Source organism: Mustela nivalis (genome assembly GCF_964662115.1).
Source record: "Mustela nivalis genome assembly, chromosome: 16".
NCBI lineage: Eukaryota > Metazoa > Chordata > Mammalia > Carnivora > Mustelidae > Mustela > Mustela nivalis.
In genome coordinates this window covers 59,372,747-59,399,091 of record NC_139035.1, presented here as the reverse complement: position 1 = coordinate 59,399,091, position 26,345 = coordinate 59,372,747, and the positions used below count along the sequence as shown (strand labels likewise).

The 26,345-nt window shown below is 40.5% G+C and overlaps 2 protein-coding genes across 7 annotated transcripts in view; one reads left to right on the top strand and one right to left on the bottom strand.

The window, feature by feature from the left end:
• Positions 1-8,911, bottom strand: part of MIA3 (MIA SH3 domain ER export factor 3) — an 83,231-nt gene extending 74,320 nt beyond the window's left edge. For 3 of the 6 annotated variants that reach the window (XM_082702273.1, XM_082702278.1, XM_082702269.1), the window contains exon 1: positions 8,732-8,911. The gene's annotated coding sequence lies outside the window, so the exon portion shown is untranslated. Of the gene's footprint in view, positions 1-8,691 lie in introns of all 6 variants that reach the window. The other 3 variants (XM_082702272.1, XM_082702277.1, XM_082702268.1) reach the window with 1 other exon arrangement.
• Positions 8,912-8,970: 59 nt separating this feature from the next.
• TAF1A (TATA-box binding protein associated factor, RNA polymerase I subunit A) overlaps positions 8,971-26,345 on the top strand; it is a 29,752-nt gene continuing 12,377 nt past the window's right edge. The window contains exons 1-5 of the mRNA XM_082702285.1: positions 8,971-9,070; positions 10,680-10,802; positions 15,343-15,512; positions 19,729-19,842; positions 24,910-25,108. Coding sequence (XP_082558411.1) covers positions 10,682-10,802; positions 15,343-15,512; positions 19,729-19,842; positions 24,910-25,108 — 604 coding nt within the window. The 5' untranslated portion in view covers positions 8,971-9,070; positions 10,680-10,681. The remainder of the gene's footprint in view (positions 9,071-10,679; positions 10,803-15,342; positions 15,513-19,728; positions 19,843-24,909; positions 25,109-26,345) is intronic.

Sequence of the window (26,345 nt, the reverse complement as noted above, 5' to 3'; positions counted from 1 at the left end):
AATGAGACTGCACAAGAGCCCTTATTCCTTCATTTAAATTGTAGAAAAACACAATTATGGGGAAGTAAGGGACCAGAGCATGTTACTAGTTTAGGCAATGTTTCTTGCTAGACTCTCTTGGCATTTTGGGTGGGACAGTCCAACCAGCTGCAGGATATACAACCTTGAGCCTAGCCATGAAATTTCAGTAGCATTTTTAGTCATGGCAACAGAATAAAAAATTGCCCCCATGCATTCCCAAACTCCCCTTGGTAAGGACGGTACCACCCTCTTAGTTGAGATGCACTTCTTAAGAATTTTGTTAAAATCTGATCAGTTAGGGGTGCCTGGGTGGCTCAGTGGGTTAAGCCTCTGCCTTCACCTCAGGTCATGATCTCAGGGTCTTGTGATGGAACACTTCATTGGGCTTTCTGCTCAGCAGGAAGCCTGCTTCCCCCTCCCCCTCTTCCTGCCTCTCTGCCTACTTGTGATCTCTCTCTCTCTCTCTGTGTCAAATAAATAAAATTTAAAAACTTTAAAAAAACATTAAAAAAAAATCTGATCAGTTAAAAAGCACCCATGTTTGGGCACCTGGCTGGCTCAGTCGGTGGAGCATGTGACTCTTGATCTTGAGGATGTGAATTTGAGCTCTACCTTGGGTGCAGAGGTGCCTTAAAAATATAATCTTTAAAAAAATGCACCCATGTTTACAAAAATTCTATATTTTGTGTTTTGTAGTTTTATCTGCTAAAAGAAAGATGATAACCTCAACCTAAAAAAAAGAGTCCCTACAGATCTAAGTGATTTTGCTCAACAGTTTGTTGTCACTAAAGGTAATGCCACCTTCATAGACATCTCCTATTTCTGAATTGAATTTATATTTTTCTTCTTCCAAGAAGGGTTTTATATTGTTCTATTTCCACCTTCTCACACTTGGTCCCTCTTCTACACTGTCTTATCTTAAATTTAGGTCTGAATAAAAATGTATTGTTTTTCTTTGTGTTAATAGTCAAATCATGGGCACATGTTGAATTATTTGGAATGGATGTAGAAGGTTTGTTCCTTAATGAAAGAACATTTACTTTTAAAGATTTTATTTATTTACTTTGGAGAAAGAGAGAGTGCATGAGCTCGGTGGAGGGGCAGCAGGAGGGGAGGGGAAGTAGACTCCCCAATGAGTGTGAAGCCTGACACAGGGCACAATCCCAGGATGTGAGATCATGACTTGACCCAAAACCAAGAGTTGGAAACTTAACTGAGCCACCCAGGTACCCCAAGAACATGCTTCTTAATTAAAACTTAGGGGGATATAGGTTGAGATGACACATGGACACATGACGATGTATTAGGATAATAATTATAATAAATGTGTATCAACTTCATAATGGCTAATCTCATTTACACAATTATAACAAAGTTTCTCCACAATAGAACAGTACAATTACTTCTCAGCATTAACATCTACTGACTGTCTTTAAAGTACTCAGAAGAAGTACTAACTATCTAGTCCATGACAGTCATAAGGACTGCGGTGCATGATAGTATCAGTAATTGTTTTTTAGTAGGTCTCTTTTTGGAGGCAAAAATTAACACTAGTATGAGTATGTATTCGTAAAAAGTATATACATATATATATATATATATATATATATACACACATACAATGTACTTTAAAATATAAATATATTTAATATATATACACTTTATATATATTAATGATATATATTATATATAATAATTTAATAGATATTTGATACTTAATATAAATATAAAATATATACTTTAAAAAGTATATATACACATATATAATGTGTGTGTGTGCGTGTGTGTGCATGTGTATCACAGCCAAATCTCTGTTGTGAGACTAGACTTCAATTAGTACTCTAAAGCAACAGTTGGCAAACTGTGGCCCACAGGCCAAATTCAGTTTGCCACCTGTTTTTGTGAATAAGGTTTTACTAGAACTCAGATAAGCTCGTTTGTTTATATTTATCTATGGCTGCTTTTGTCCTGTAACAGCACAGTTGAAGAGCGGTGATAGAAACGTATCACCCGAAAAGTCATAAAATATGTATTAACTCTTTACAGAAAAAGCTGCTGACCCCCACCATAGATGAAAAGTTTTTAAAAAATCAGCAGAAAATATGCACAAATAATTTTTTAAAGATTTTATCTATTTACTTGCCAAAGCAAGACAGAGTACAAGCAGGGGAGTGGCAGGCAGAGGGAGAAGCAGGCTCCCCTGCTGAGCAGGAAACCTGATGCTGGACTCGATCCCAGGACCCTGAGATATGACCTGAGCCAAAGGCAGAGGCTTAACCCACTGAGACACCAGGTGTCCCAATTTTTCTTCTTTATGGCTAGAATGGGTTTCTGAAATGAGATGAAGGAGCTGGTATATTCTGAGACCAATGTCTCCTCCTCGTAAAAGGTGTATGTTTAGGACTAGAAAGCTTGACACTGTGTTATGTCAGAGGTGAAAAAAAACCTAGTGAAGTTATTTTGATAAGATTTAAGAATTGTCTTTTCTAGAGAATTTTGAGGTGCATCTAATTTTTGGCATACAGATAATGATAGTTTTCAACATAGATGGGAATAATGTCTTACTCCATGAGTCTAATGTGCTCATTATTATGTGTAATAATTTTTTAAAGATTTTATTTATTTATTTGAAAGGGGGAGAGAGAGAGAATGTGCACACACACACATGCACATGGGGAAGGAGCAGAGGAAGAGGGAGAAGCAGGCTCCCTGCTAAGCAGGGAGCCTAACATGGGGCTCCATCCTAGGACCCTGGGGTCATGACTTAAGTTGAAGGCAGATGCTTAACAGACTGAACCACCCAGGTGTCCCAATATGTGTAATAATTTCACAACTACCATCTAACATATGAAAGTATCATAAGAGGCTGTCTCCTGGATTGTAAGCACATTTTAAAAACCTAACATTAACTTTTATTTTTTTGCTGATTGTAGATCTCACACTCATAAAGGTAGGGGTAAAATACATGGTCAGTTCAGTCTGATTGCCTTGCAAGTTTTGGCCAGTTTATTATTCAGAGACCTATTTCGAAACGGACTTTTTAAGTTGATTTTGGACTCCATCGACAATGAAATTGTTGTTCAATCTGTGAGACATTACATTACAAGATTTCTATGTTTAATTTGGCCTAAGTGGATATAAGGAATGTAGTATTTTTATTTTGAATCATGATAAAGTAACTGCATTAGACTTACTTTTTGCCACAAAGAGTATAAAACTGGACAAACTACTTAGAGCAAATATTTTGATAAATAAGCAGGCCATGATTGTCATATCTGAGAACAAAACACACAAGGTAAACTCCATAACTAGGGAAGTGAAACTCAAGTAAAGTAGTCACCTGCCTGAGAAGAGGATAAAGTTATCAGAGGTCAAAGTTTCTGAAATGGCTGGAATTTTGTGGGTTAGAATACCTGAGCTGTGGTACGTGTGTGTGTGTGCATGCGCAGGCATGTGCATGTGCACATGCACGTGTTAGGTTGGTGGGACACAAATGTGCCAGGAATTTTGCCTGCTGCAGGAGGAAGCCTGAAGAATGATACTAAAAATCATGCAGTGCTAAGAGACATTGGATTTCCAGCCCGACCCAAGAGCAGCAACCTCACTAATACTTCAGGCACTCAACTGAGAATCCAGAACCAAGCCCTAAGAGAAAGAACTATGCAAGAAGTAAGAGACACATGCTAGGGCCAAGTATAAAACCAAAATGGGGGACGCCTGGGTGGCTCAGTTGGTTAAGCAGCTGCCTTCGGCTCAGGTCATGATCCCAGCGTCCTGGGATCGAGTCCCACATCGGGCTCCTTGCTCCGCAGGGAGCTTGCTTCTCCCTCTGACTCTGCCTTCCACTCTGTCTGCCTATGCTCGCTCTCGCTCGCTCTCTCTCTGACAAATAAATAAATAAAATCTTAAAAAAAAAAAATGGACACATGCTGCTAATAATAGTACCAAGGCTAACAGAACAAAGGACCCGCCAGTAATTAATTTTCATTATGCACAAATATAATACCCTTTAAAGGAAGACAACAAAATCCAGACTCCCTATAATATATTCTCTACAACCATCTAATATATAATTATTTATTATCAAACATACAAAGAAATAGGAAAATGGAAACCATATGAAAGAAGTAGTCTATAAAGAAATTTCTGTGAGATGACCCAGCTGAAATCAAGAGTCAGACCACTAACTGACTGAGCCACCCAGATACCCCTAGACTCTACCTCTCTCTCTCTCTCTCTCTCTCTCTCTTTTTTTAGGTACTTTTTTTTTTTTTTAAGATTTATTTATTTAAGAGAGAGAGAGAGAGCACATGTGGCTGGGAGAGGGAGAGGGAGAGAGTTCCAAGCAGAGTCTGCACTGAATGCGGAGCCCAATGTGAGCCTCAATCTGATGACCCTGAGATCATGACATGAACTGAAACCAAGAGCTGGATGCTTAACCAGCTGTACCACTCAGGCCCTTCTTGACTCTGCCTCTTAATGGGAGAAGCTACATGTATATGCAGGCAGACAGGAATGGGAAGGATTTCTGGCAGCTATTTGAAGATAATCTATTAGAAGGAATGAAAGCACTGAAAATAGTAAACAAATGTAAATATAAAAGGCATATTATATATATATATATATATATATATAAAGAAATGAAGAGATATGTATTGCCATACATATGTGTATATATATGTACACATTTGTATATATATGGCAATACATATCTCTTCATTTCTTTAAAGTACCTGTGACTCTTTAAAGCAAAAATGATAATGAGTATAGATGTAACATATAAGACAATAAGACACAAAGGACTTAAGGGTGGTGGTAAATAGAACTATATAAGGTAAGACTCCTTATTTTATGTGAAGTATCACAATTTTAACTCTAAGTAAATTGATAATTTAAGAATGCTTATCATAATTCCTAAAAATATTTCTAAAACAGTAACACAAAAAGATAGTTAAAAGCTAACAGAGGAATTCTAATGGAATACTAAAACATTTGATTAATCCAAAAAATGGCAATTAAGTGAGAGCAGAGGAACACAAAACTAATGGGACAAATTGGAAACAAATATCAAAATGATAGAATTAAATTCAATAATATAAATGATTACAACTAATATAAGTGGAGAAAACATACCAAATAAAATGTGAAGATTGTCAGACTGGAATAAAAATAGGAAGATCCAACTAATTACTGTCTATAAGGGAATCACATTAAAAAACACACATAAGTTGAAAGAAAGATGGAAAAATATAGAACATACAAACAGCTAAGAAAGCTGCAGTGACTGCATTATTGTAAGAAATTTCATTTAAAGATAAGGGTTTATTGGGGCACCTGGGTGGCTCAGTGGGTTAAAGCTGCTGCCTTTGGCTCAGGTCCTATCTGAGGGTCCTGAGACCGAGCTCCATATCTGGCTCTCTGCTCAGCAAAGAGCCTGCTTCCCCCACCTCTCTGCCTGCCTCTCTGCCTACTTGTGATCTGTCTCTCTGTGTCAAATAAATAAATAAAATCTTAAAAAAAAGATAAGGGTTTATCAGCAACAGACGATTTTTCATAATGATAAAATGGTTACTCTGTCAGGAAGACATAAGAGCCATTGTTGTTAATGTGCTACAGTATCAACACTTTAAAATACATAGGGGAAAAACTGACAAAACTAAAGGAAGAAAGAAACGAATCCACAGTATATGCAATTTTAACTCCCCTATTACAGTAATTAAGAGTACCACTGTATAAGAAGTCAGTGATGATACAGAAGATCTGAACCAAACTACCAACTACCTTAACCTCATTGACATTGACCAAATACAATGTGCAACAATGGCAGAACACATGCTTTTTCACTGCCCATGGAACATTTATCAATATAGATCATATCAGGGGATAAAATAAGCCTCAACAATTTTCAATTTGTCCAATGTCAACAATATGGACATCTGACAAAGTCTTTTTTCTGATCATAGCATAAATAAATTGGTACTAACTAGACTGATGAAGAAATACGGAAGATGCAAATGAACGGTATCAGTGTTTTAGTTATCTATTGCTACATAACATTCTACTCCAGAATTTAGTGGATTAAAACCACCACCATTTCATTGCCCACATTGTGAGTCAGGAATTTGCACAGAGTTTCGTGAGAATAGTTCACTCCTCCTTCACATGGTTGCAACTAGACTCACTCCTGCAGTTGCATTCAGCAGTTGACTGATCTGGGTCTCAAGGTCTGGGAAAGCCTGTCTCATATGTATGGAATTAAGAGGCAGACTGTTGGCTTCATGTGGCTTCTCTCCATGTGCTGTTTGATCTGTCGGGAACCCTTTCTTCACGTGGCTTTTCTCACCAGTAAGACTGCTTGAACTGGGCAAGAAAATGAAGGCATGCGTTTGAGGATATAGCTTTTTTCTCTTCTCAATTCTAAGTCTGGGGTGGGATCCTAGCCTATGTATTTTGGGGAGTTTGTAGTTAGATAATATTTTTCTCTATGTTATTATGTAAGCTGTCTTTATGTTTTCATTTTTGCTACACTCCTTTTTTTTTATCTTGTTCGTATCATGAGCTGTGATATAGTATAGACTATATATGATGATGTCTTTTTTTCCAACTGTTTGGTTGTCTAAACAACCTCCCCACTCTGCCCTCTGCCTCTCCCCCATCTCATATGCATACTCGCTCTCATGCATACTCGCTCTCTCGAAAATAAATGTATCTTTTTTTATTTTTTTGTATCTTTTTTTAAAAAAAGATTCATTCTTAACCTTATCTACAGTTACCTCAAGTTATCTGAGGATGTTAAATAAAATTTTTTTTCCACTTTTGTGAGAGCATAGATTTGTAGCTTTACAAAATCAGTTCTGGGTTGGTTTGAGTGAAATTATACCTTGTGAAATTCAAGAAAGGAAACTTTTTCAGGCGGAGCTAGGAGGCCAGAAAGGAGAACTCTCAGGCCCTACCTCTCATTGCAGCCCTTTGCAGACCCAACAGGAAGAGATGACCTTGCCTTCCCAAAAGGAAGAAACCCACTTCACTATCCCAGTAGGAAAAAGATTTTCTCCTTGCCCAGTAAAGGCCCAGGAAATGAAAAACTGTCACAACTCAGCCAATGAAAAGCCAGCACACTTTGAAGTCTCAGTTTACTCCAATGGACTTCTTGTTTATAAGGGCTCCTCCCAACTCTCCCTTCTCCTATATATCAGAGTGGTCCTCTCCTTTGTTTTCTGGACTTGGCTATGGCTTTTGCTATAACTCTCTTGTCCCAAATTGCAATTCCTCCGTTATTCCTACGCTTGATCTTAGCCCAAAGGCCGAGAAGTGATCCTCTGCTATTCCTGAATAAACACATTTTGCTGGTAAAATAATAAGCTCATTTACTTTCAAGGGCAACAACCTCATGGCAAAGGAAGAAATGTAGCCAGATCAAGCCTCTAGACTAGAAGATGATGGCCATGTTATTTCATTTGTGTGCCTTGCTGGACCACATCACCTCCATCAGCCTTGCTGTAGAGCACAGGGTTGAGTGAGGCAAATGGGTTTCAACACAAGGAACAGCCGTAGGAACTTTTCTTTCTTTTTTTTTTTTTAAAGTAATCTGTATGCCAATATAGGGCTCAAACTCACCACACTAAGATCAAGAGTCGAATGTTCTACCAGCTGAGCCAGCCAGGCATCCCTGGAGCCTTCTTGCAAACTCAAACCTAACTGCATGGTGTTGGCGAGGAAAACGCAGAATCACCTATTTCTGGCATTTTAAGGAATTCCTGTAGAAATTCTTACATCCTTTAATCAGTTCTACAATACTCTGATTCTGTCCAAGTGGTTCACTTTCATGAGGAGGGAAAACCCAGAGATTCCTGTGGGAGCCTATACCATTATTTGCGCAGCCTTAGGTATGAACAAAATCTTTGCGATGACTTTAAAGCTACCTCCTTTTAACTTTTACTCCTCGGTCCCAGTTCTGCTCTCTGACGCAATGCAAAAACGGTCTGACCCTTCAACAGACCGAATCTCCAAAACACGGAGATACATATTGTGTTCCCATGAGTCTCTGCTTCTTCAGGGTCATCTTCCCCAGAACTCCTCAATTTCCCCTATTTCACATTTAACCGTCTTACTTTTGACCTCTCTTTCATGTGAGTTCATCAATGTTCCTCATGCAACGTGACCCCAGTGTGTCCTAGAGCCACAGAAGAGGTGGCTCTAGGACACACTGGGGTCACGTTGCATGAGGAACAGTGGCTCTAGGACACACTGGGGTCACATTGCATGAGGAACAGTGGCTCTAGGACACACTGGGGTCACGTTGCATGAGGAACAGTGGCTCTAGGACACACTGGGGTCACATTGCATGAGGAACAGTGGCTCTAGGACACACTGGGGTCACGTTGCACGAGGAACATTGATGAACTCACATGAAAGGACACTGTTGCCCAAATTTGGGGGTGGTGTCAAATCCCTTAAACTCAAAGCTAAAACTTTAATCAAAGAGAAAAAAAGATTTCGAGGAAGCAGTTAAGAGGTTAAGCTGATTTTGGTCAGGACCACCAGCCACGCCCCGGAGGCTTGCGCAGTGCGCCCTTGAGCCAAGCAAAAATTTGAAGGTTTTGTACCGTGAATTACCAAAGTGACATTGTTTCACATTCTCCAAAGTGACATGTTTTTTCGACTGCTCACCTCATCCAGCCACCACCCCGTCGTCCCGGTCTCCACTTGCCTTTAAAGCCTCGCATCTTCCCACCCGGGCACACTAACGCGTAAAACCACGACCAACCCAAAGACAGGGCGGCACACCGCCGTCACTTCCGGGGGCCGCCGCGCACCGCGTCGCCTCCGCCGCGGAAGGAGGGCTTAGGGGCGGAGCCGCGTCTGCGCGCAGCCAGAAAGCGCCGGCGGACTTGGCGCATGCTCGCACGAAGGCGTCTCTAACTTCGCTTCCGGTGGCGGGTGGCTCGCGAGGTGCTTGAGTTACGAAATTGCGTTCAGAGCGGCGGGAAGGATTGGGCCGCGTCTTCCGTCCGTCGGTCATCGCCAGCATCCGAAGTAGAACCTGAAGGTCTGTGGTAGGATTCTCCCATGTTCTGCTGATACTTTCTCCTGGTGTCCTGAAACCTTTATTTCTGAGAACGAGGCGGAAGGGGCGAAGCAGCCCTGATGGTCGCCGCGGCAGGGACGCGGCACCGGCTCCGTTTTTGAGAATTTGGGACGCGAGAGCTTCTGGAAGGGCTCGTGAAAACACGTGGGCGTCGCATGCAGATTTCACTTCACGCCCGTGCTCCTCCACCACAGAATCTGCCTTTAAAAGGTGTTCACAGACCTGTACCCCTGGGGATAAAAATATATGTTTATGAAAAATAAAAAATTTTAAAAAAGTAATTTAAAAAAAAAAAAAGTGTGCTCTGCCTGTGATGTGAAGTAGCACAATTGGAGGCGGGATAACTCGTTGGAAAGCTAATTAAGGGATGGGGACACAGTTTGAAGATGTCCTGAACGAGGGTAGTGGTTAGGACTGCGGAGAAGAGGGGAAGCTGGAGTCACTCCAACAAGTAGTATCAGCAGGACCTAATAATCGGCTGGACGTGGGGACAGAGGGACGAGGACCCTGAGCATCTTGAGGATGAAGTCCACACTCCGCTGGGGGTGCGGCTGTCTCTCTGGGTTCGTCGCCCATCCTCCGTTCTGTCTTCTGACCCCCTCCTCTCCGCAGACCCGAGACTCTATTCATGCCAAGTAGTCTGACGATCTCGTTCCTACAATATTGTCCTCACCTTTCTTAGGACGTTGGGTCAGGTCACGTAATTTAATTAAGCCCCTCGGTTTGTTCAACATGAAAATGGAAGAAAATAATAGTACTTTTTTTTAGGGTACTTATAAGGATTAAAAGAGAATTTAGGGGCGCCTGGTGGCTCAGTGGGTTGAGCCTCTGCCTTCCGCTCAGGTCATTCATGACCCCGGCTCTGGTCATGGTCCCAGGGTCCTGGGATGGAGCCCCACTTCTGGCTCTCTGCTCAGCAGGGAGCCTGCTCCCCCCACCCTCGCCTGCCTCTGCCTACTTGTGATCTCTGTCTGTCAAATAAAATCTTAAAAAAAATAATTTATATCCTTGGTGTGTAGAGAGGGATTGATATATTAACTACTATTCCTATTAGTATGCTTGTATTGTTTTATTATGTGTCATTTGTTACTTCCTCTAGACTTATGTGTTTTTTTGTTTTTTTTTTTTTTAATTAAGAAGCAGTATCTTAGTTATCTTTGTATGTTCTTGTAACCGGAGTAAAGATTAAAAATTTTTTTAAAAGATCATTTATTTTGGGGCGCATGGTTGGCCCAGAGGGTTAAGCCTCTGCCTTCAGCTCAGGTCATGATCTCAGGGTCCTGTGATGAGCCCCGCATCATCGCATCGGGCTCTCTGCTCAGCAGGGAGCCTGCTTCTCCCTCTTTCTGCCTACTTGTGATTTCTGTCAAATAAATAAAATCTTTTAAAAAATCATTTATTTTGGCTGTTGCTGACATAATTTTATTACTTACTTTAAAGAAGCTGCCTGGTAGAATTAATTTCACTGAACAAATGTTATTTATTAGGTAAAAAGGTGGCAGTATTTATAACTAAGAAGGCTGTGGAATAAGATGTACAGAAAGTAACTGATATTCTCAATTTGAAACAGGTATGAGTGATTTCAGTGAAGAATTGATAGGGTCCAAGACAGAGGATGAGCAGGAGGAATCATATGTATTCTCTGGTACAGGAATGTCTTTTCCTTGGCTGCAAAATCATATAGGGACTATTGGTAAGTAAAATAATGTACAGCCATCTTAACTTTAATGTAAGGAGATGATAAGATTCAATATGGACACAAAGTGAATAATCAAGTTGAATAAACAAGTTGCTTTATTCAGTTTTCAAGATGGGACTCTATGAGGGTTTTTGAGGCTGTAAGCAAAAAAATCATAAGAATATATTTTTTTTTGCTACTTTTCCTTTGATGTAATAACAGTCTGTATTATGGTAGATACACTTTTTTTTTTTTTCCTCTAACAATACTTACTAGGCACTGATATGCCTAGCATTGGCCTAATACTGGAGATACATAGATGAAGAAGATAGGGCCATTGAGGAGCACATACGTAGGAAGTGCTTTTAAGAAGTTTTGGTGGAATTGCACTGAAATTATGGGGCGCCTGGGTGACTCAGTTGTAGCCTCTTCTACCTTGATGCTTTTAAAATATAAACTGGGCCAAGAAAATACTCTTTAAAAAGGCACTATTTGGGGCGCCTGGGTGGCTCAGTTATTGTCTACCTTTGCCTCAGGTCGTGATTCCAGGGTCCTGGGACTGAGCCCTGCATCGGGCTCCCTGCCCAGTGGGAGGCCTGCTTTCCCCTCCGACTCCCCCTGCTTGTATTCTCTCTCTCCATCAAATAAATAAAATCTTCAAAAAAAAAAAAAAAGAATTGGATTGAAATTATTCCTAATAGAATTAATCTATAATAGGTTTCCAAAAAAGAATATTTCCCCATATAAATATAAGTATAAACAAGTAAATATAAATAAGAGTTTTGTGGGCTATCTTTTCTGTAAGGATATATAAAAGAAGTGTTTATCTGTATATGGGCATGTTGGATGGTGTAGTTGTGGGAATATATTAGAATTTACACTTATTGCCTTCAAATACATCTCTCCTAGCCTAGCCCTCTTTCCCCTTGACTGAGATTCTTTAGCTCCTAGAACTTGCTCCAATTTCTTTATCTTTTAGTGTAAATATTATCTCATTTAATTATCTCTGGAAATTCATCCTCAGATCCACGTGCTGGGTATTTTAGAGATGAGAGAAATGAATTTCAAAGAAGTTAAACTCTATTATGTTGGTCTCAGGAATTCAACCCAGGTCTCTTGAATCTCAGAGCTTATACTTCCAATAACAAATATATTTTTTAAATGAGATAATATATGTAAAGTGCCTAGCACAGAGTCTCAAGCTTAGTGAGTGTTGGAAAAAATAACTTCTTTCCTCTCATTTTATTTTTGCTAATGAATGCACGTGGTTCAAACAAGGTGTGAATGGATGGCCCTCAGAGGGAGTGCTGTTTTCTCCCATAGTAGGGATAGTCCCATAGTCACTGAAGTTCCTGCTAGTTAAGACATAGTTGGGCATGTGTCTGTCATCAGTGTTCTATAGAGAGCTTGTGTCAGTCTAAATCAGATAGGTTTCAGACCAGAATTTATGTGCTTAGAAGTGTTTCATAAGTTATGGATAGCCTGTTAAACCCAAAATACTTAATGTCTGCAATGAGAAAATAATTTCAGGTAATACTGACATTGTAGTAATCAATAACCATAATAGGAAAACAAAATTGCCTAGCAATTTTTTTTCTTCCTAGTAGATAATCTTTCAGGGTTCTGAAGAGTATGCCCCCTACACTAAAAACTTTGAAAGCAGGGGCCAATCTGGATTAAAACTATATGTTGAGTACCTAGAAGAATTGAGTACCTGAAATAGTACCTGATTCAAAATAGTGCTCAAAAAGTACTTGTTGAGGGCACCCGTGTGGCTCAGTTAAATGTCTGCCTTTGGCTCAGGTCTTGATTCCAGGGTCCTAGAATTGAGTTCCACATTGGGCTTCCCGCTCAGGGGAGAGCCTGTTTTTCCCTCCTCTGCCCCCCGCCCCCACCGCTTGTGCTGTCTCTCTCTCTGTCAAATAAGTCCTTAAATGTATTTGTTGACTGACAAGTTTCCACGTTCTTTCAAGGGTATTAGAGATGGGTTGATGGCACTGGCTCTTTATTGTACCTCATTCCATGTCAAAATTTCTTCTCCTAGGCAGTTATTTTTGAAAGTGTATCAGCAGCAAATAGGATGATCTTTTGCTCATAAAAGAATGAAGTGCGAGATATTCCTGAGGTAACTAGGCTAAGTTGGAAGGCAGAAGGGGAAGTCCACTTTCCAGTCTGAGTGGTGAAAACTTGAGGGGGTAGGTGGGAGCGTGGCCTGAGGTCAGTTCTCCTTCATGTGAATAAATGAGGTTTTAGAGAAGAAGTGCTCTCTCAGTTTTCCAGACTACCTCCCTGGTGTTGCTGCTGGTCCTGGGCAGCTTATTTGTAGATCTTGCTAAATGTAGCTTCTTACTCAAGAGATGTAGGGCGGCATAGTATTCTGCATTCCCGATAAGATTCCTCAGTGATCCTAAAGGCTCTTCTTTCCAGGACCACACCAAAGAGCAAGCATCAGGATCCCCAGGTGATGTGTTTCTATTTTGAGTTTGAGTTTGAGAAGCACTAGTGTAGAGCAGTAGTCTTCAAACTTCTTTGCTCGCTTTTCCTTTTTTTTTTTTAATTATGTATTGCCTTGCATGGTTTTAAGATGCTATCAAAAAATCATATTGGAAGTTTAATAGTTGCAAAAGATATAATTTCCAAATTAGATTGGCATTTTTAAAGGAAATTAGTTTACTGCTTTTACTGATATATCCAATGGAATCTAAACAGCATAGGAATGTGATATGCCTTTCATCATCCACTTAAAAATATTTATGAAAAAGATTTTAATTGATGGAGATTTTATACTGTTTATTTTCCTTTCATACTTTCATCTTTGTGATAAAACTGTATATCTACATTTAATTATTTTTTTGTTAATATTCTGTAAGGCTTTAAGTATTAAAATTCATTTTAATGAATTTTAAGGCTTTAAGATTAAATTCATCTGGAGTGGCACATCATAATTAGTAATTATACACAGCTGATGAAAAACATAAGTATTAAAGGTTGTATTAAAATACTCTCTCTCAGGAGCGCCTGGGTGATTCAGTCTGTCCATCCGACTTTGGCTCGACTTTGGCTTGACTTTGGCTCAGGTCGTGATCTTGGCATTCGTGGGATTGAGCCCCAAGTCTGGCTCCCTGCTCAGTGGGGAGTCGGGTTTCCCCTCTGCCAACTAACCCCCGATCTTTCTTGCTCTGTCTTGAAAATGTAAATAAAATCTTTAAAAACATTATCTCTCAAATAAGTAAATAAAATCTAAAGAAAGTTGTTGGGGGGTTGGTGGTGCCTGGGTTGCTTACTCGTTGGGGGGTTGGTGGTGCCTGGGTTGCTTACTCGGTTAGGCGTCTGCTTTGGCTTGGGTCGTGATCCCAGGCTCTGGGATCAGCCCTGCATTGGGCTTCTGCTCAAGTGAGGAGCCTGCTTCTCCCATCTTCCTCTGCTGCTCCCCCTACTTATGGGCACATTGTCTCTCTCTCTCCCTCTTAAATAAATTCTAAAAATAAATAAAAGTTGTGTTAAAATTTGAAAGTAAATTTTAATTTCTTTTTCAGTTTGATAAATATGGTGGTCCCTTTTTTCCAATTATTTCATAAATCTATGAAAGAATATTATGTACTTCCAGAATGAGAAAAGATTTTAGGGATGCCAGGATGGCTTAGTGGGTTGAGCCTCTGCCTTCCGCTCAGGTCATGATCCTAGAGTCCTGGGATGGAGCCCCACATCTGGCTCTCTGCTTAGCAGGGAGCCTGCTTCCCCTTCTCTCTCTGCCTGCCTCTCTGCCTACTTGTGATCTGTCAAATAAATAAATAAAAATCTTAAAAAAAAAAAGAGGAAACAATTTGGCTTAAATTCTCCTTTCTTTTCATTGATATAATTCTGAGAAGTCTTAGTTACATAAGTAAGTAGATGGCACTAGATAGAGTGTAATTATAGCAATGTATCAGGTTTTGGAATTCTTGAAACACTGATGAAGAAATTGCATAGTGCTCTATTAAAAAGAATTATTAGATCCTTTCACTTTTTTTTTTATAAAAAGATTTATTTATTTACTTGAGTGTGAGAGAGAGAGCGCCAACTGGGGCAAGGGGAGGTAGGAGAGAGAGAATCCCAAGCCCACTCCCTGCGGAGCTCAGAGCTGGATGTGGGAGTTTTGTTTCAAGTGAAGCTAGCTTTGATATGAGGGATGGGCTGGGTTCAGTAAAAACTACTGTTCCACTTGTTAAAACTTCTGCTTATCAGGGTGCCTGGGTGGTTTAGTGGGTTAAGCAAATGCCTTCAGCTCAGGTCATGATTTTGGGGTCCAGGGATCGAGCCCCACATCAGGTTCTCCACTCAGCGGGGAGTCTGCTTCTCCTTCTCCCTCTGCCCTTTGCCCTTGCTTGTGTGCGTGTGCTCTCACTCTTTGCCAAATAACTAAATAAATTTTGGGGGGGAAGAAAAGACTACTAGAAATAACAAAGGAAAGAACTCTGTTAAAAAAAAAAAAAATGAAACCTGCTTATCCAAAATCAGTTTTTTAAACTTGAATTGGGATCACTGTGGGTAAAGACTCTTCTCTTTTTAATCATAGCAACCGGAGGAAAAAAGGAGAAGGATTTTGCCCAGACAACAAGTGCTTGTTTGAGTTTTATCCAGGAAGCGCTGCTGAAGCACCAGTGGCAGCAAGCTGCCGAGTACATGCACAGTTACCTCCAGATCCTGGAGGACTCGGACAGCCACAAGAGGCAGGCCGCTCCCGAGGTAAGTGACTAAGGGGCGCGCGAGTCTGCCAGAGGCCATCACAGACCCGGGGCCTTTCTGCCTGCACAGCTCCATCCTGAAGAGCCTTTGCAGGATCTCAAATTGATTTTTCTTAAAAGTTACTTAAAGTAGTTTTGGGTGGAGAGTATGTATTGGGACGTTGTTTCTCGCACTTCTTTTTACTTACTAGGCTTTTAAAGGCTACTCAGAATAGTTCGAACTCTCGGATTCCCCACCCTTCCTTCTTCCTTCCTTCCAGTATTCTTCCTTCTTTCCCTGTGTCATTATTTTCCCTCTCTGTGGGGTGATGGTCCCTATCCTACAGACGTGGTATTTCTGCCATCTTAAAGTTGTCTCTTGACGCCCCACTTCCTTCACAGGTGTGCCCCGGTTTTCCACTTCAGCTTTCAACAAAACTCCTTGAAAGAATGTGTGTACTGGTTCTCTCTAAACCCTCTCCAGTTAGGCTCCCCCAGCAGCCAGCATCATCATTTCTTCCACATTATCTTGTCAAGGTCAACAGTGCCCAGTTCTCATTGCTCGTATAACCTGCTCTGTCAGCAGGATTTGAGACAGTAGGTTGCTCCCTCCTGTGTGATAAACTGTCTTCATCCGGCTACCAGGACTCTGCAGTCTCTCTCTGTTTTTTCTCGCCTCACTGGCCTTCTCGGCCTCCTGTGAAGTCTCCTCTTCTCCCTGGCCTTTGGACTTGTGAGTTCCCCAGAACTCAGTCCTTTGTCCTCTTCTTTATCTGAACTCACTCCTGATGAGCTCATTCAGTTTCATGGCCTTAAATTTAGTCTCTATGATAGATGAGTCCCATTTGTGTATCTGTGGCCCGGACATCTTTTCGTGTCTGCCTTCCTGTTTCCAGCTGTCTATTCCCCATCACCGCTCGGATCTCTAACAGCCCTATCACACTAACATCTCTAAAATGATCTGTTCTTCACCATCAAACCTAATTTTCCTCATCGGAGGTGATGGTTATTTTATGTATCTAATCACTGAGGCCAGACTCTGAAGTTCTCTTTCTTTCATACCCCATATCCAAACTGTGAAAAAATCCTGTTGGCTCTACATTCAGAATTCAGTCTGAGGGGCACCTAAGTGGCTCAGTTGGTTAAGTGTCTGACTTCGGTCCGAGTCATGATTCCGGGGACCTGGGATTCAGCCCCCTGTCAGGCTCCCTGGCTCTGCTTGTCCCTTTCCCTCTGCCCCTCCCCGACTCATGGGCTTTCGTGCATGCTCTCTCTCTCAAATAAATAAAATCTTAAAAAAAAAATTCAGTCTGAATACTACCCAACACCTACATTGCCGCACATTGATCCAAGCCACTGTCCGTCCCCTCACTTAGATGACTGCTTGCCCTCCTGCAACCCCGAGTCTCTTTTCAACATGGTGACCAGGGTGATCCTGTACCAAAAAAATTTAAAATTAACACACCATGCAGTTCACATATTTAAATTGTACAATTCAGTATTTTTTCACGTATCCATGGAGATGTGCAGCCTTTACCGCCGTCTAAATTTCAGACATTTTTGCTCTCCCACCCCCAGAACAGCCCTGTGCCTACTTGCAGTCACTTGCTGTTCTACGCCTCCTTACCCCACTCCCCAGCCCTTGGCAAGCACTAATCTACTTGATGCTCTGGATATTCCACGTAAGTGGAATGTTTTCAATTTTAGCCTTAATTGCAGTATGTATTAGTACTTCATTCCTTTTTTTTTTTTTTTTTTAGTTTAATTCTGAGAGCGCAAGAGAGTGTGCACGTTCAAGGGGAAATGGCAGAGGGGGGAAGAAGAGGGACATGCAGACTCAGGGCTCAGCACAGAGCCCAGTGCACGGCTCGATCTCATGACCCTGAGATCATAACCTGAGTGGAAATTGGGTTGGACGCTCCACTGACTGAGCCACCCAGGCACCCTGTACTTCATTCCTTTTTTATTGCAAAGTAATATTCCATCACGCTTTATGTATTGCTTTATCAGTTGTTAGGCACTTGGGTTGTTTGCACTTTGGGTTATTATGAATAATGCTGCTATGAACAATTTGTGCACGTGTTTTTGTTAGGAATATTTGTTGAAATTTCTCTTGGGTATGTTCCTAGGAGTGGAGGGCTGGTCATATGGTGACTTTGTTTAATCTCTTAAGGAACTACCAGACTGTTTTCCAAAGTAGCTGCACCATTTTACATTCCCCCCAGCAGTCTGTGAGGGTCCCTATTTCTGCACATCCTTGCCAACTTTTGTTGTTGTTTGTCTTTTGATGATAGGTGTCCTAGTGATTGTGGAGTGGTATCTCATTGTGGTTTTGATCTGTATTTCCGCAGTGACTCAGGATGCAGCATGATCCTTTTAAAACATAGGTCAGGTCAGGTCACTTTTGTGCTGAAAACTATAGTGACTTCCCATTTCACTCAGAGTAACAGCCGACATCCTCACAACTGCCTGCAAGTTCCATATGGTCTGTATGGTCTTTCCCCCTTTGACCTCTCTAACCTCTCTAACCTCTCTAACCTCATTTCCTATTACTCAGAGACTTGTTTGGTTTTTTCCTCCAGCCTCAGTAGCTCCTGGTTCTTGCTTGAACGGGGCTGTATGTACCTTTGCTGGATTGCCTTTGCCTTACTTGGAAAGGTCTTTCTTCAGATGTCACTTTGATATCCATCAAGTCTCATTTTCACTGAGGCCTGCCGTGACTGTTTAAAATGGCAACTCCATGCCACGCCCCTCCACTTGCCAGCTGTCTCTCCTGATCCCCTTTGCCTGCTCCGTTCTTTTCCTGCAGTACTTGCAATTTAATTATTCTGTTTCTCGGTTATGGCCTGTCTCTCTACAGTAGAATGTAAATGTCATGAGGGGAGGGGTCTAGAACAGGGCTTGGCGTATACACTTTTAAATTTGTTCAGTAAAATACAGTTTATCCATAAATAACTTCACATGAATATCTCAAGTAGCTTTTACTAACATAGTAAACATTACACCACTTAGATATTTAGTAGAGCCAAAAAAAAATCTGATCAAAGAAAATTTAACTATTGGTTGAAAATTTAGTTTATGGACAAAGCTATGTGCATCCATAAAACACTGGACAAGTTATGTTCTTTCTGTTGAAAATTTGTGTTATAAAATGAAGGATTTTAATCATTGGTTTTCAGACACTTGTCTGCTTCTTTTATTAAACACTTTATTTATTTATTTGAGAGAGAGAAAAAGGGATAGAGATGAATGGGGGGTGGGCCAGAGGGAGAAGTAGACTCAGCTGCGTGCTGGGCGCCACAGGGGGCTCCATCCCATGGCTCCGAGATCACAGCCTGAGCCAAAGTCAGCCACTTACCCAGCTGAGCCACGTAGGTGGCCCTGTCTGCCTTTTCCTGACTTAGCTGGGGCTTTTGTTGAAAATACAGATTCTTGGGGCACCTGGGTGGCTCAGTTGGTTGAGTACCTGCCTTTGGCTCAGATCATGATCCCAAAGTCCTGGGATGGAGCCCCGCATCCGGCTCCCTGCTGAGCAGGGAGTCTGCTTCTTCTGCTTCCTCTTCCCCGCCTCCCTGCCTTGCATGCATGCTCCCCTTAATAAATAAATAAAATCTTTTTTTAAAAAATGAAATACTTTATATTGGGGTAAGAGAAACAGAGTCTCAGTTCCATGAAAAAGAAAGGCTCCAAGTTCTGTCACTGCCATTTTGGTGCTTTGGGGAGAAAATATATTTTATTAAAATTTGACTGTAGCTGATAACAAATTTTAAGTTGGAGTTCTAAATATAGATTAAATATCGTCAAGAGTTAACGAGCTTGATGGATCTCAGGAAACATCTAGTCCGTTGCTCTCATTTTGTGGATAATAAAGATGAGACCAAGAGCAGTGGAGAAGCCAGTGTTAATAGAAACCACGTTTTCTGCCTTAAATATTCTTGCCCTCATACTAAAGATTCTATCTTCTGTATGGGTCTTAACTTCTTACCTTCTCTAGACTACAAACTTTAAAATTGCACTAGTATAGCCTTCTGCTATTTTAATTTAATGGATGGGAGAAGCTTTACCACATAAGATAAAATAGTTTTACTGGGTGAAATGAGAAACAGCAAAATGTCGACAGTAGTGGTATCCAGGGAAATGAATTACTGGTTGTAAGCAGAGAAAAATACAGCATTCTTAGACAGAAATTTTTTAAGGCAAGGATTTTACAATTTCATTCGTAATTTCTGTTTTGACAGATTATTTGGAAGCTTGGAAGTGAAATTCTATTTTATCATCCCAAAAGCAACATGGAGACTTTCAATACCTTTGCTGACAGGATGAAAAACATTGGGGTCATGAATTACTTAAAGGTGAGGTTGGGGGAACCAGGTGGTGGCTTTAGAGAGGGCACGGGTTGCATGGAGCACTGGGTGTGGTGCAAAAACAATGAATACTGTTATGCTGAAAATAAATTTAAAAAAAAAGTAAAAAAATTTTAAAAATAGTTAAAAAAAAAAGTGAGAATGCAGGTTTTGTGAATTCACATTTGCAGTGTTCATTTTTTAAAGAAATTGTTTGTCTCAGTAATAAGGTAGGGGATAATGTCAAAGGTATGGAGAAGGGTAGGACACCTGGAAAGATAAAAGTGGATGAAAGGAAGCGCTGGGAAAACCATCGCTTCTCTGTTTCCTGCTACGCACCTTGTTCTCTGAGAGAAAATACCTTCTCTTTGTATATCTGTGGGGGCCAAAACCAGTCCTTGAACAATGGCGTTCATGCTTTATTATGGTGATGGGCCAAATCCTAACCTTTCAGCTTTAGTCATTTCGTCATTTGCTTATTAAGTCATTCTCTAGGAATTGGTGCTTTTGGAAAAAGGAAAGAGCGAAAACAAATTGGGAATTTGAATGTGTGGGAAAGGGTTTTTCCCCAGCCTCATGAAGATAATAATCTACATATAACATTGTGTGAGTTTAAGACTTACAGTGTGATGATTTGACCCATGGTTTTTTGTTCTTGTTTTTTAGATTTATTTTTATTTATTTGACAGAGAGATCACAAGTAGGCAGAGAGACAGGCAGAGAGAGGGGGAAGCGGGCTCTCTGCTGGGCAGAGAGCCTGATGCGGGGCTCGATCCCAGGACCCAGAGATCATAACCCGAGCCAAAGGCAGAGGCCTAACCCACTGAGCCACCCAGGTGCCCCAACCCATGTTTTTATCGTTAAACGTTTACTGCATAAGGTTAGTTAACACATCCTTCACCTCACATAGTACCATTTTTTGTCGTTGCTATGGTGAGAACATTAAAGCTCTACTCTCATAGCAACTTTAAAGTATTCGATCCAGTGTTACGATGGTGGTTACCATCCCATTCATTAGATCCCTGGAATGTATTCATCTTCTCGCTGAAAGTTTGTACCCATTGACTTACATCTCCCCGTGTCCTCCACCCCCCCAGCCACCATTCTACTCTCTTTGAGTTTGATGGTTTTAGATTCCACATGTAAGTGGTGAAACCACAGAGTATTTGTGTTTTCTCTGACTTATTTCACTTGACATACTGCCCTCAGAGTCCATCCACCACATGTTAACCAAAAATGGCAGGATTTTCTTCCTTTTTTTTTTTTAACTGAATAATAATCCATTGTGCATGTGTATTTATGTAGACATATATGTTATTTTATGTATTCATCTGTGAGATGGACACGTAGCTGTTTCCATGTCTTGGCTATTGTGAATAACACTACAGTGAGCGTGGGAGTACGGAAATCTCTAAGATAGTGATTTCATTCCTTTTGGATATAGACCCAGAAGTGGAATTGCTGGATCATATGCAGTTCTACTTTTAGTTTTTTTGAGAAACCTCTATCCTGTTTTCCATAGTGGCTATATTTATATTCTTATCAGTAGGGTACATGGGTTCCATTATCTCCACATTTTAGGCAGCATTTGTTATCTCTCGTTTTGGTAATAGCCATTCTGATAAATGTAAGATGATAGTTCCTTCTGTTTTTGATTTGCATTTCCCTAATGACTGGTGATGTTGAACACCTTTTTGGGTACTTGTTGACCAGTTGTGTGTCTTTGGAGAAATGTCTATTCAAGTCCTCTGCCCATTTTTGTAATTGGATGTTTAAAATAAATGTGTATGTGTGTGTGTGTATATATACATTTATTTATATTTATAGATATATTTAGGTTTTATTTATTTATCTCTACACTCATCATAGAGCTCTAACTCACAACCCTGAGATCAAGAGTCATATACCCCACTGACTGAGCCAGCCAGGCACTCCTGGGTTTTTTTTGCTATGGAATTGTATGAGTTCTTATTTATTTTGGATACTAACCCCATGTCAGTTATGTGACTTGCAGGTATTTTCTCCCAGTCCATAAACCACCTTTTTATTTTGTTGATTGAGTCTCTTGCCGTACAGAAACCTTTTAGGTTAATACAGTCCCATATGTTAATTTTTGCTTTTGTTGCTTGTGGTTTTGGTGTCATATCCAAAAAAAAAATAATTGCTCGGACTGATGTCAGGGAACTTTTTTCCTCTGTTTTCTTCGTGGAGTTTTATGGTTTCATGTCTTAACATTTAAGTCTTTAATTGATTTTGAGTTAGTTTTTGTGAGTAGTATAAGGGAGAGGACCAATTTCATTATTCTGAGAGTGTCCCGTTTTCCCATCACCTTTTATTGAAGAGACCATCTTTGCTCTCAAGTATCCTTGGCTTCCTTGTCAAATATTAGTTGACCATAAATATATGGTTTTATTTCTGAGTTTTTTATTCTGATCAGTTAGTCCATATGTTTGTTTTTATGCAAGCACCATACCACTTTAATTACTGTAGCTTTATAATATAGTTTGAACTAGGAAGTGTGATGCCTCCAGCTTTGTTCTTTCTCAGGATTGCTTTGGCTATTTGGGGTCTTTGTGGTTCCATACAAATTTTAGGATTTTTTTTCCCCCTGTTTTTGTGAAAATGCCACTGGAATGTTGACAGGATTACATTGGCTTCATAGATGGCTTTGGGTAGTATGAACATTTTAGCAAAATTAACTCTCATTCCATTCATAAAAATGTGTTAATATTCCTAATGTGTAGGTGGAACTTCCTCTCCAGATTTTTTTTTTAATTAAAATCTCATCCAGGGACGCCTGGGTGGCTCAGTTGGTTAAGCAGCTGCCTTTGGCTCAGGTCATGATCCCAGCATCCTGGGATCGAGTCCCACATCGGGCTCCTTGCTCCGCAGGGAGCCTGCTTCTCCCTCTGACTCTGCCTTCCACTCTGTCTGCCTATGCTCGCTCTCGCTTGCTCTCTCTCTGAAAAATAAATAAATAAAATCTTTAAAAAAAAAAAAAAAATCTCATCCAAAAACATTGAGGTGTTTCCAGACTGTTAGATACCTCCCTCTTTGTAGTATATATTTGACTGAAAGAGTACTTTTTCAATAAAGCTTTAAAATGCTTTTTTATTTTTTTTCAATATCTCTAAATAAAGTTATTGAAACACAGCCATACCCATTCACTTTGTTGTCACAGCTGCTTTTAGCATGACAGATGACAGAGTGGAGTAATTGTGACCGAGACCATATGGCCTACAAAACCTAAAATATTTACTCTGTGGTTCTTTATTTTGTTTTGATTTTTCCTTCTTTCTAATTTTTTTATTGCAGTAAAATATGTAAACACATATTTTATACATACCATGCACAAATAACATAATAACATATTTTATAACATTTTAACCAGTGTAAGTATACAGGTCAGTGGCATTAATGACATTCAGTGTTGTACAACCATTACCAGCATTTCCAAAACTTTTTGTCATCGTCCCAAATGTAAACCCTGTACCCATTAAGCAATTACTCCCCATTCCATCTTACATAATAGGAGGGTCAAATTTTTTTTTTAAATATTTTATTTATTTATTTATTTGACAGAGAGAGAGATCACAAGTAGGCAGAGAGAGAGAGAGGAGGAAGCAGGCTCCCTGCTGAGCAGAGAGCCCGATGTGGGACTCGATCCCAGGACCCTGAGATCATGACCTGAGCCGAAGGCAGCGGCCCAACCCACTGAGCCACCCAGGTGCCCCTAGGAGGGTCAAATTTTAACTAAATTATTGGTTGGGTTCTTTTAAACCCATAGAATCTATTCAGCTGAAGTGAAGAAACCTGAAAGAAACCTATTTCACACTCCAGAGTTTGAGGGTGATAATTAGGATAGGCAGTAAAACATTTCTTGTTAATAATTTAAGAAAACCACTTACTGCTATCTTCCAGATAATGTGCTAGACGTAGACCTTGCCGCAGAGGGAGAGAGGGAGACAGCCGTGTACATGGAATAAATTACTCGTATCAGAGTAGAAACGCCAGTGAGAAGGCAAAGGAGGGGAATGGTCAGCTCTCTGGAATTGGAGAGTGCTGGGAGTAAATGAGTAGGGGAGTCCGGGAAGGAAGTGATGCTTCAGAAGAGGCTGAAAAAGTGAGTGGGTGTTCCCTGGGAGTATTAGGGGAGAGGATGGGCGGGAATGACACGGTTGACGAGAATGGCAAGGTTTGCTAGCCCTGCGTCCACCAGTGCTTTGGTTACTCTAAAAGTCACTGGGTAGAAGCCACGGGAAGTCAGCTGGGCCCTCTGTGTCATTCCCAAGGAGCTTAGATTTTATTCTGTAGGCAGTGGGAGACTTGAGGGGTTTTACGTAAATGAGATTTCTTTGGCAGCCACATGGAAGTGGATTGTAGTGGGGGCAGGAGTGGAGAGACCAGCTGAGAAATCATTGTGATAGTTTGTGATGAAGGCCTTGAACTCTGACACTTCTCACGTGATTAACTGCACTTCCCATTATTCCCCTCTTTAGTGTCCTCCCTACCTGGGATGCTCATCCTTGGTGTCTTTATTCTTATGGTTTCTGGATCAGGCACTGACTTTTCCATCTGAACCAATGCCATTCTTTAATGCTCCTTCTTAAGATGTTTTCTCTAAGCTTGTATGACATGTATAGAATAATCCTGCAATGGACCAAAGTAGGTACTAGGTGATATGCAAATATCTTATTTAATTCTCATAACAGCCCTCTGAAGGGTTAATAATTGTTCCATGTAACCCATCAGACAGACTCACAAAGGGCAAATAACATACTCAGCTTTATGTAGCTTTAGGTAGCAGCTGAACCAGGAGCATCTGTCTTGAAAGCCCCTGTTTGTTTTACTAGATCACATTGTCTTCTGTGAGTGTATATAATTTAGCTCATTTCCATAGTGTTAATTATTTCACGTATCTTTTCTCTTTGCTGAATTGACATTTTATGACAGAGACAATGTCGTTACATCATCTGTGTGCTACCAGGGTCTTAGCCTAGCGTCTGTATTCACTGAGTTTTTGGATTAATGGCTATCTAATGACTTGTTTGTCTGGGCTTTTTCTTACAAATGCAGATCTCCTTACAACATGCTTTATACCTTGTGCATCATGGAATGCTTGAAGATGCAAACAGAAATCTCAGTCATGCAGAGACATGGAGATACGGTGAAAAGTCGTCTTCCCAGGAAGTGTTAATCAACCTTATTCAGGCATATAAAGGGCTTTTGCAGTATTATACTTGGTCTAAAAAGAAGTTGGAATTGTCTACACTTGGTAAGTGAAGAGGAATGTACTTTTGTCGATGACACTGAATCACAGGGACAGTCCAGATATTTTTTTTTTAACTTAAATTCAATTAATTAACATATAGTGTATCACCCAGTTATCCTCTTCCCTCACCCGCCTCCCCTCCAGCAACCCTCTTTGAACAAACTGAAACCAGTTTGTTTCCTATGATTAAAAGTCTCTTACAGTTTGTCTCCCTCTATGATTTCATCTTGTTTTGTTTTTCCTTTCCTTCCCCTATTATCTTCTGTTTTGTTTCTTAGATTCCATACATATGATAATTGTGTTTCAATGATTGACTTATTTCTCTTAGCATAGTTCATCCACGTCATTGCGATGGCAAGATAATAATTTTTGATGGCTGCATAGTATTCCATTGTGTATATATATCTTCTTTATCCATTCATCTGTTGATGGACATCTGGGCTCTTTCCATAGTTTGGCTATAGTGGACATTGCTGCTGTAAACACTGAGGTGCAGGTGCCCCTGCAGATCACTACATCTGTATCTTGGGATAGATACTTAGTAGTGTGATTGCTGGGTCATAAGGAAGCTCTATTTTCAACTTCTTGAGGAACCTCCATGCTGTTTTCCAGAATGGCTGCGTCAGCTTACATTCCCACCAACAGGGTAGTAGGGTTCCCCTTTCTCCATATCCTCACCAACATCTTTTGTTCCCTGACTTGTTAATTTGAGCCATTCTGACTGGTGTGAGGTGGTATGTGTTGTGGTTTTGATTTGTATTTCCTTGATTCCAAGTGACGTGGAGCACTTTTTCATGTGTCTGTTGGCCATCTGGATGTCTTCTTTGCAGAAATGTCTGTTCATGTCCTCTGCCCATTTCTTGATTGGATTATTTGTTCTTTGGGTATTGAGTTTGATAAGTTCTTTATAGATTTTGGATTTTATCCCTTTATCTGATAAGTCATTTACAAATATCTTCTCCCATTTTGTTGGTTGTCTTTTGGTTTTGTCAACTGTCGGCTGCACAAAAGCTTTTTATCTTGATGAAGTCCCAGGGGTTATTTTTGCCTGTTTCCTTGCTTTGACGATGTTTCTAGGAAGAAGTTGCTGCAGCTGAGGTCACAGAGGTTACTGCTTGTGTTTTCCTCTATGATTTTTTCTTTTTTTTTAAGATTTTATTTATTTATTTGACAGACAGAGATCACATGTAGGCAGAGAGGCAGGCAGAGGGGTGGGGGAAGCAAGCTCTTTGCCAAGCAG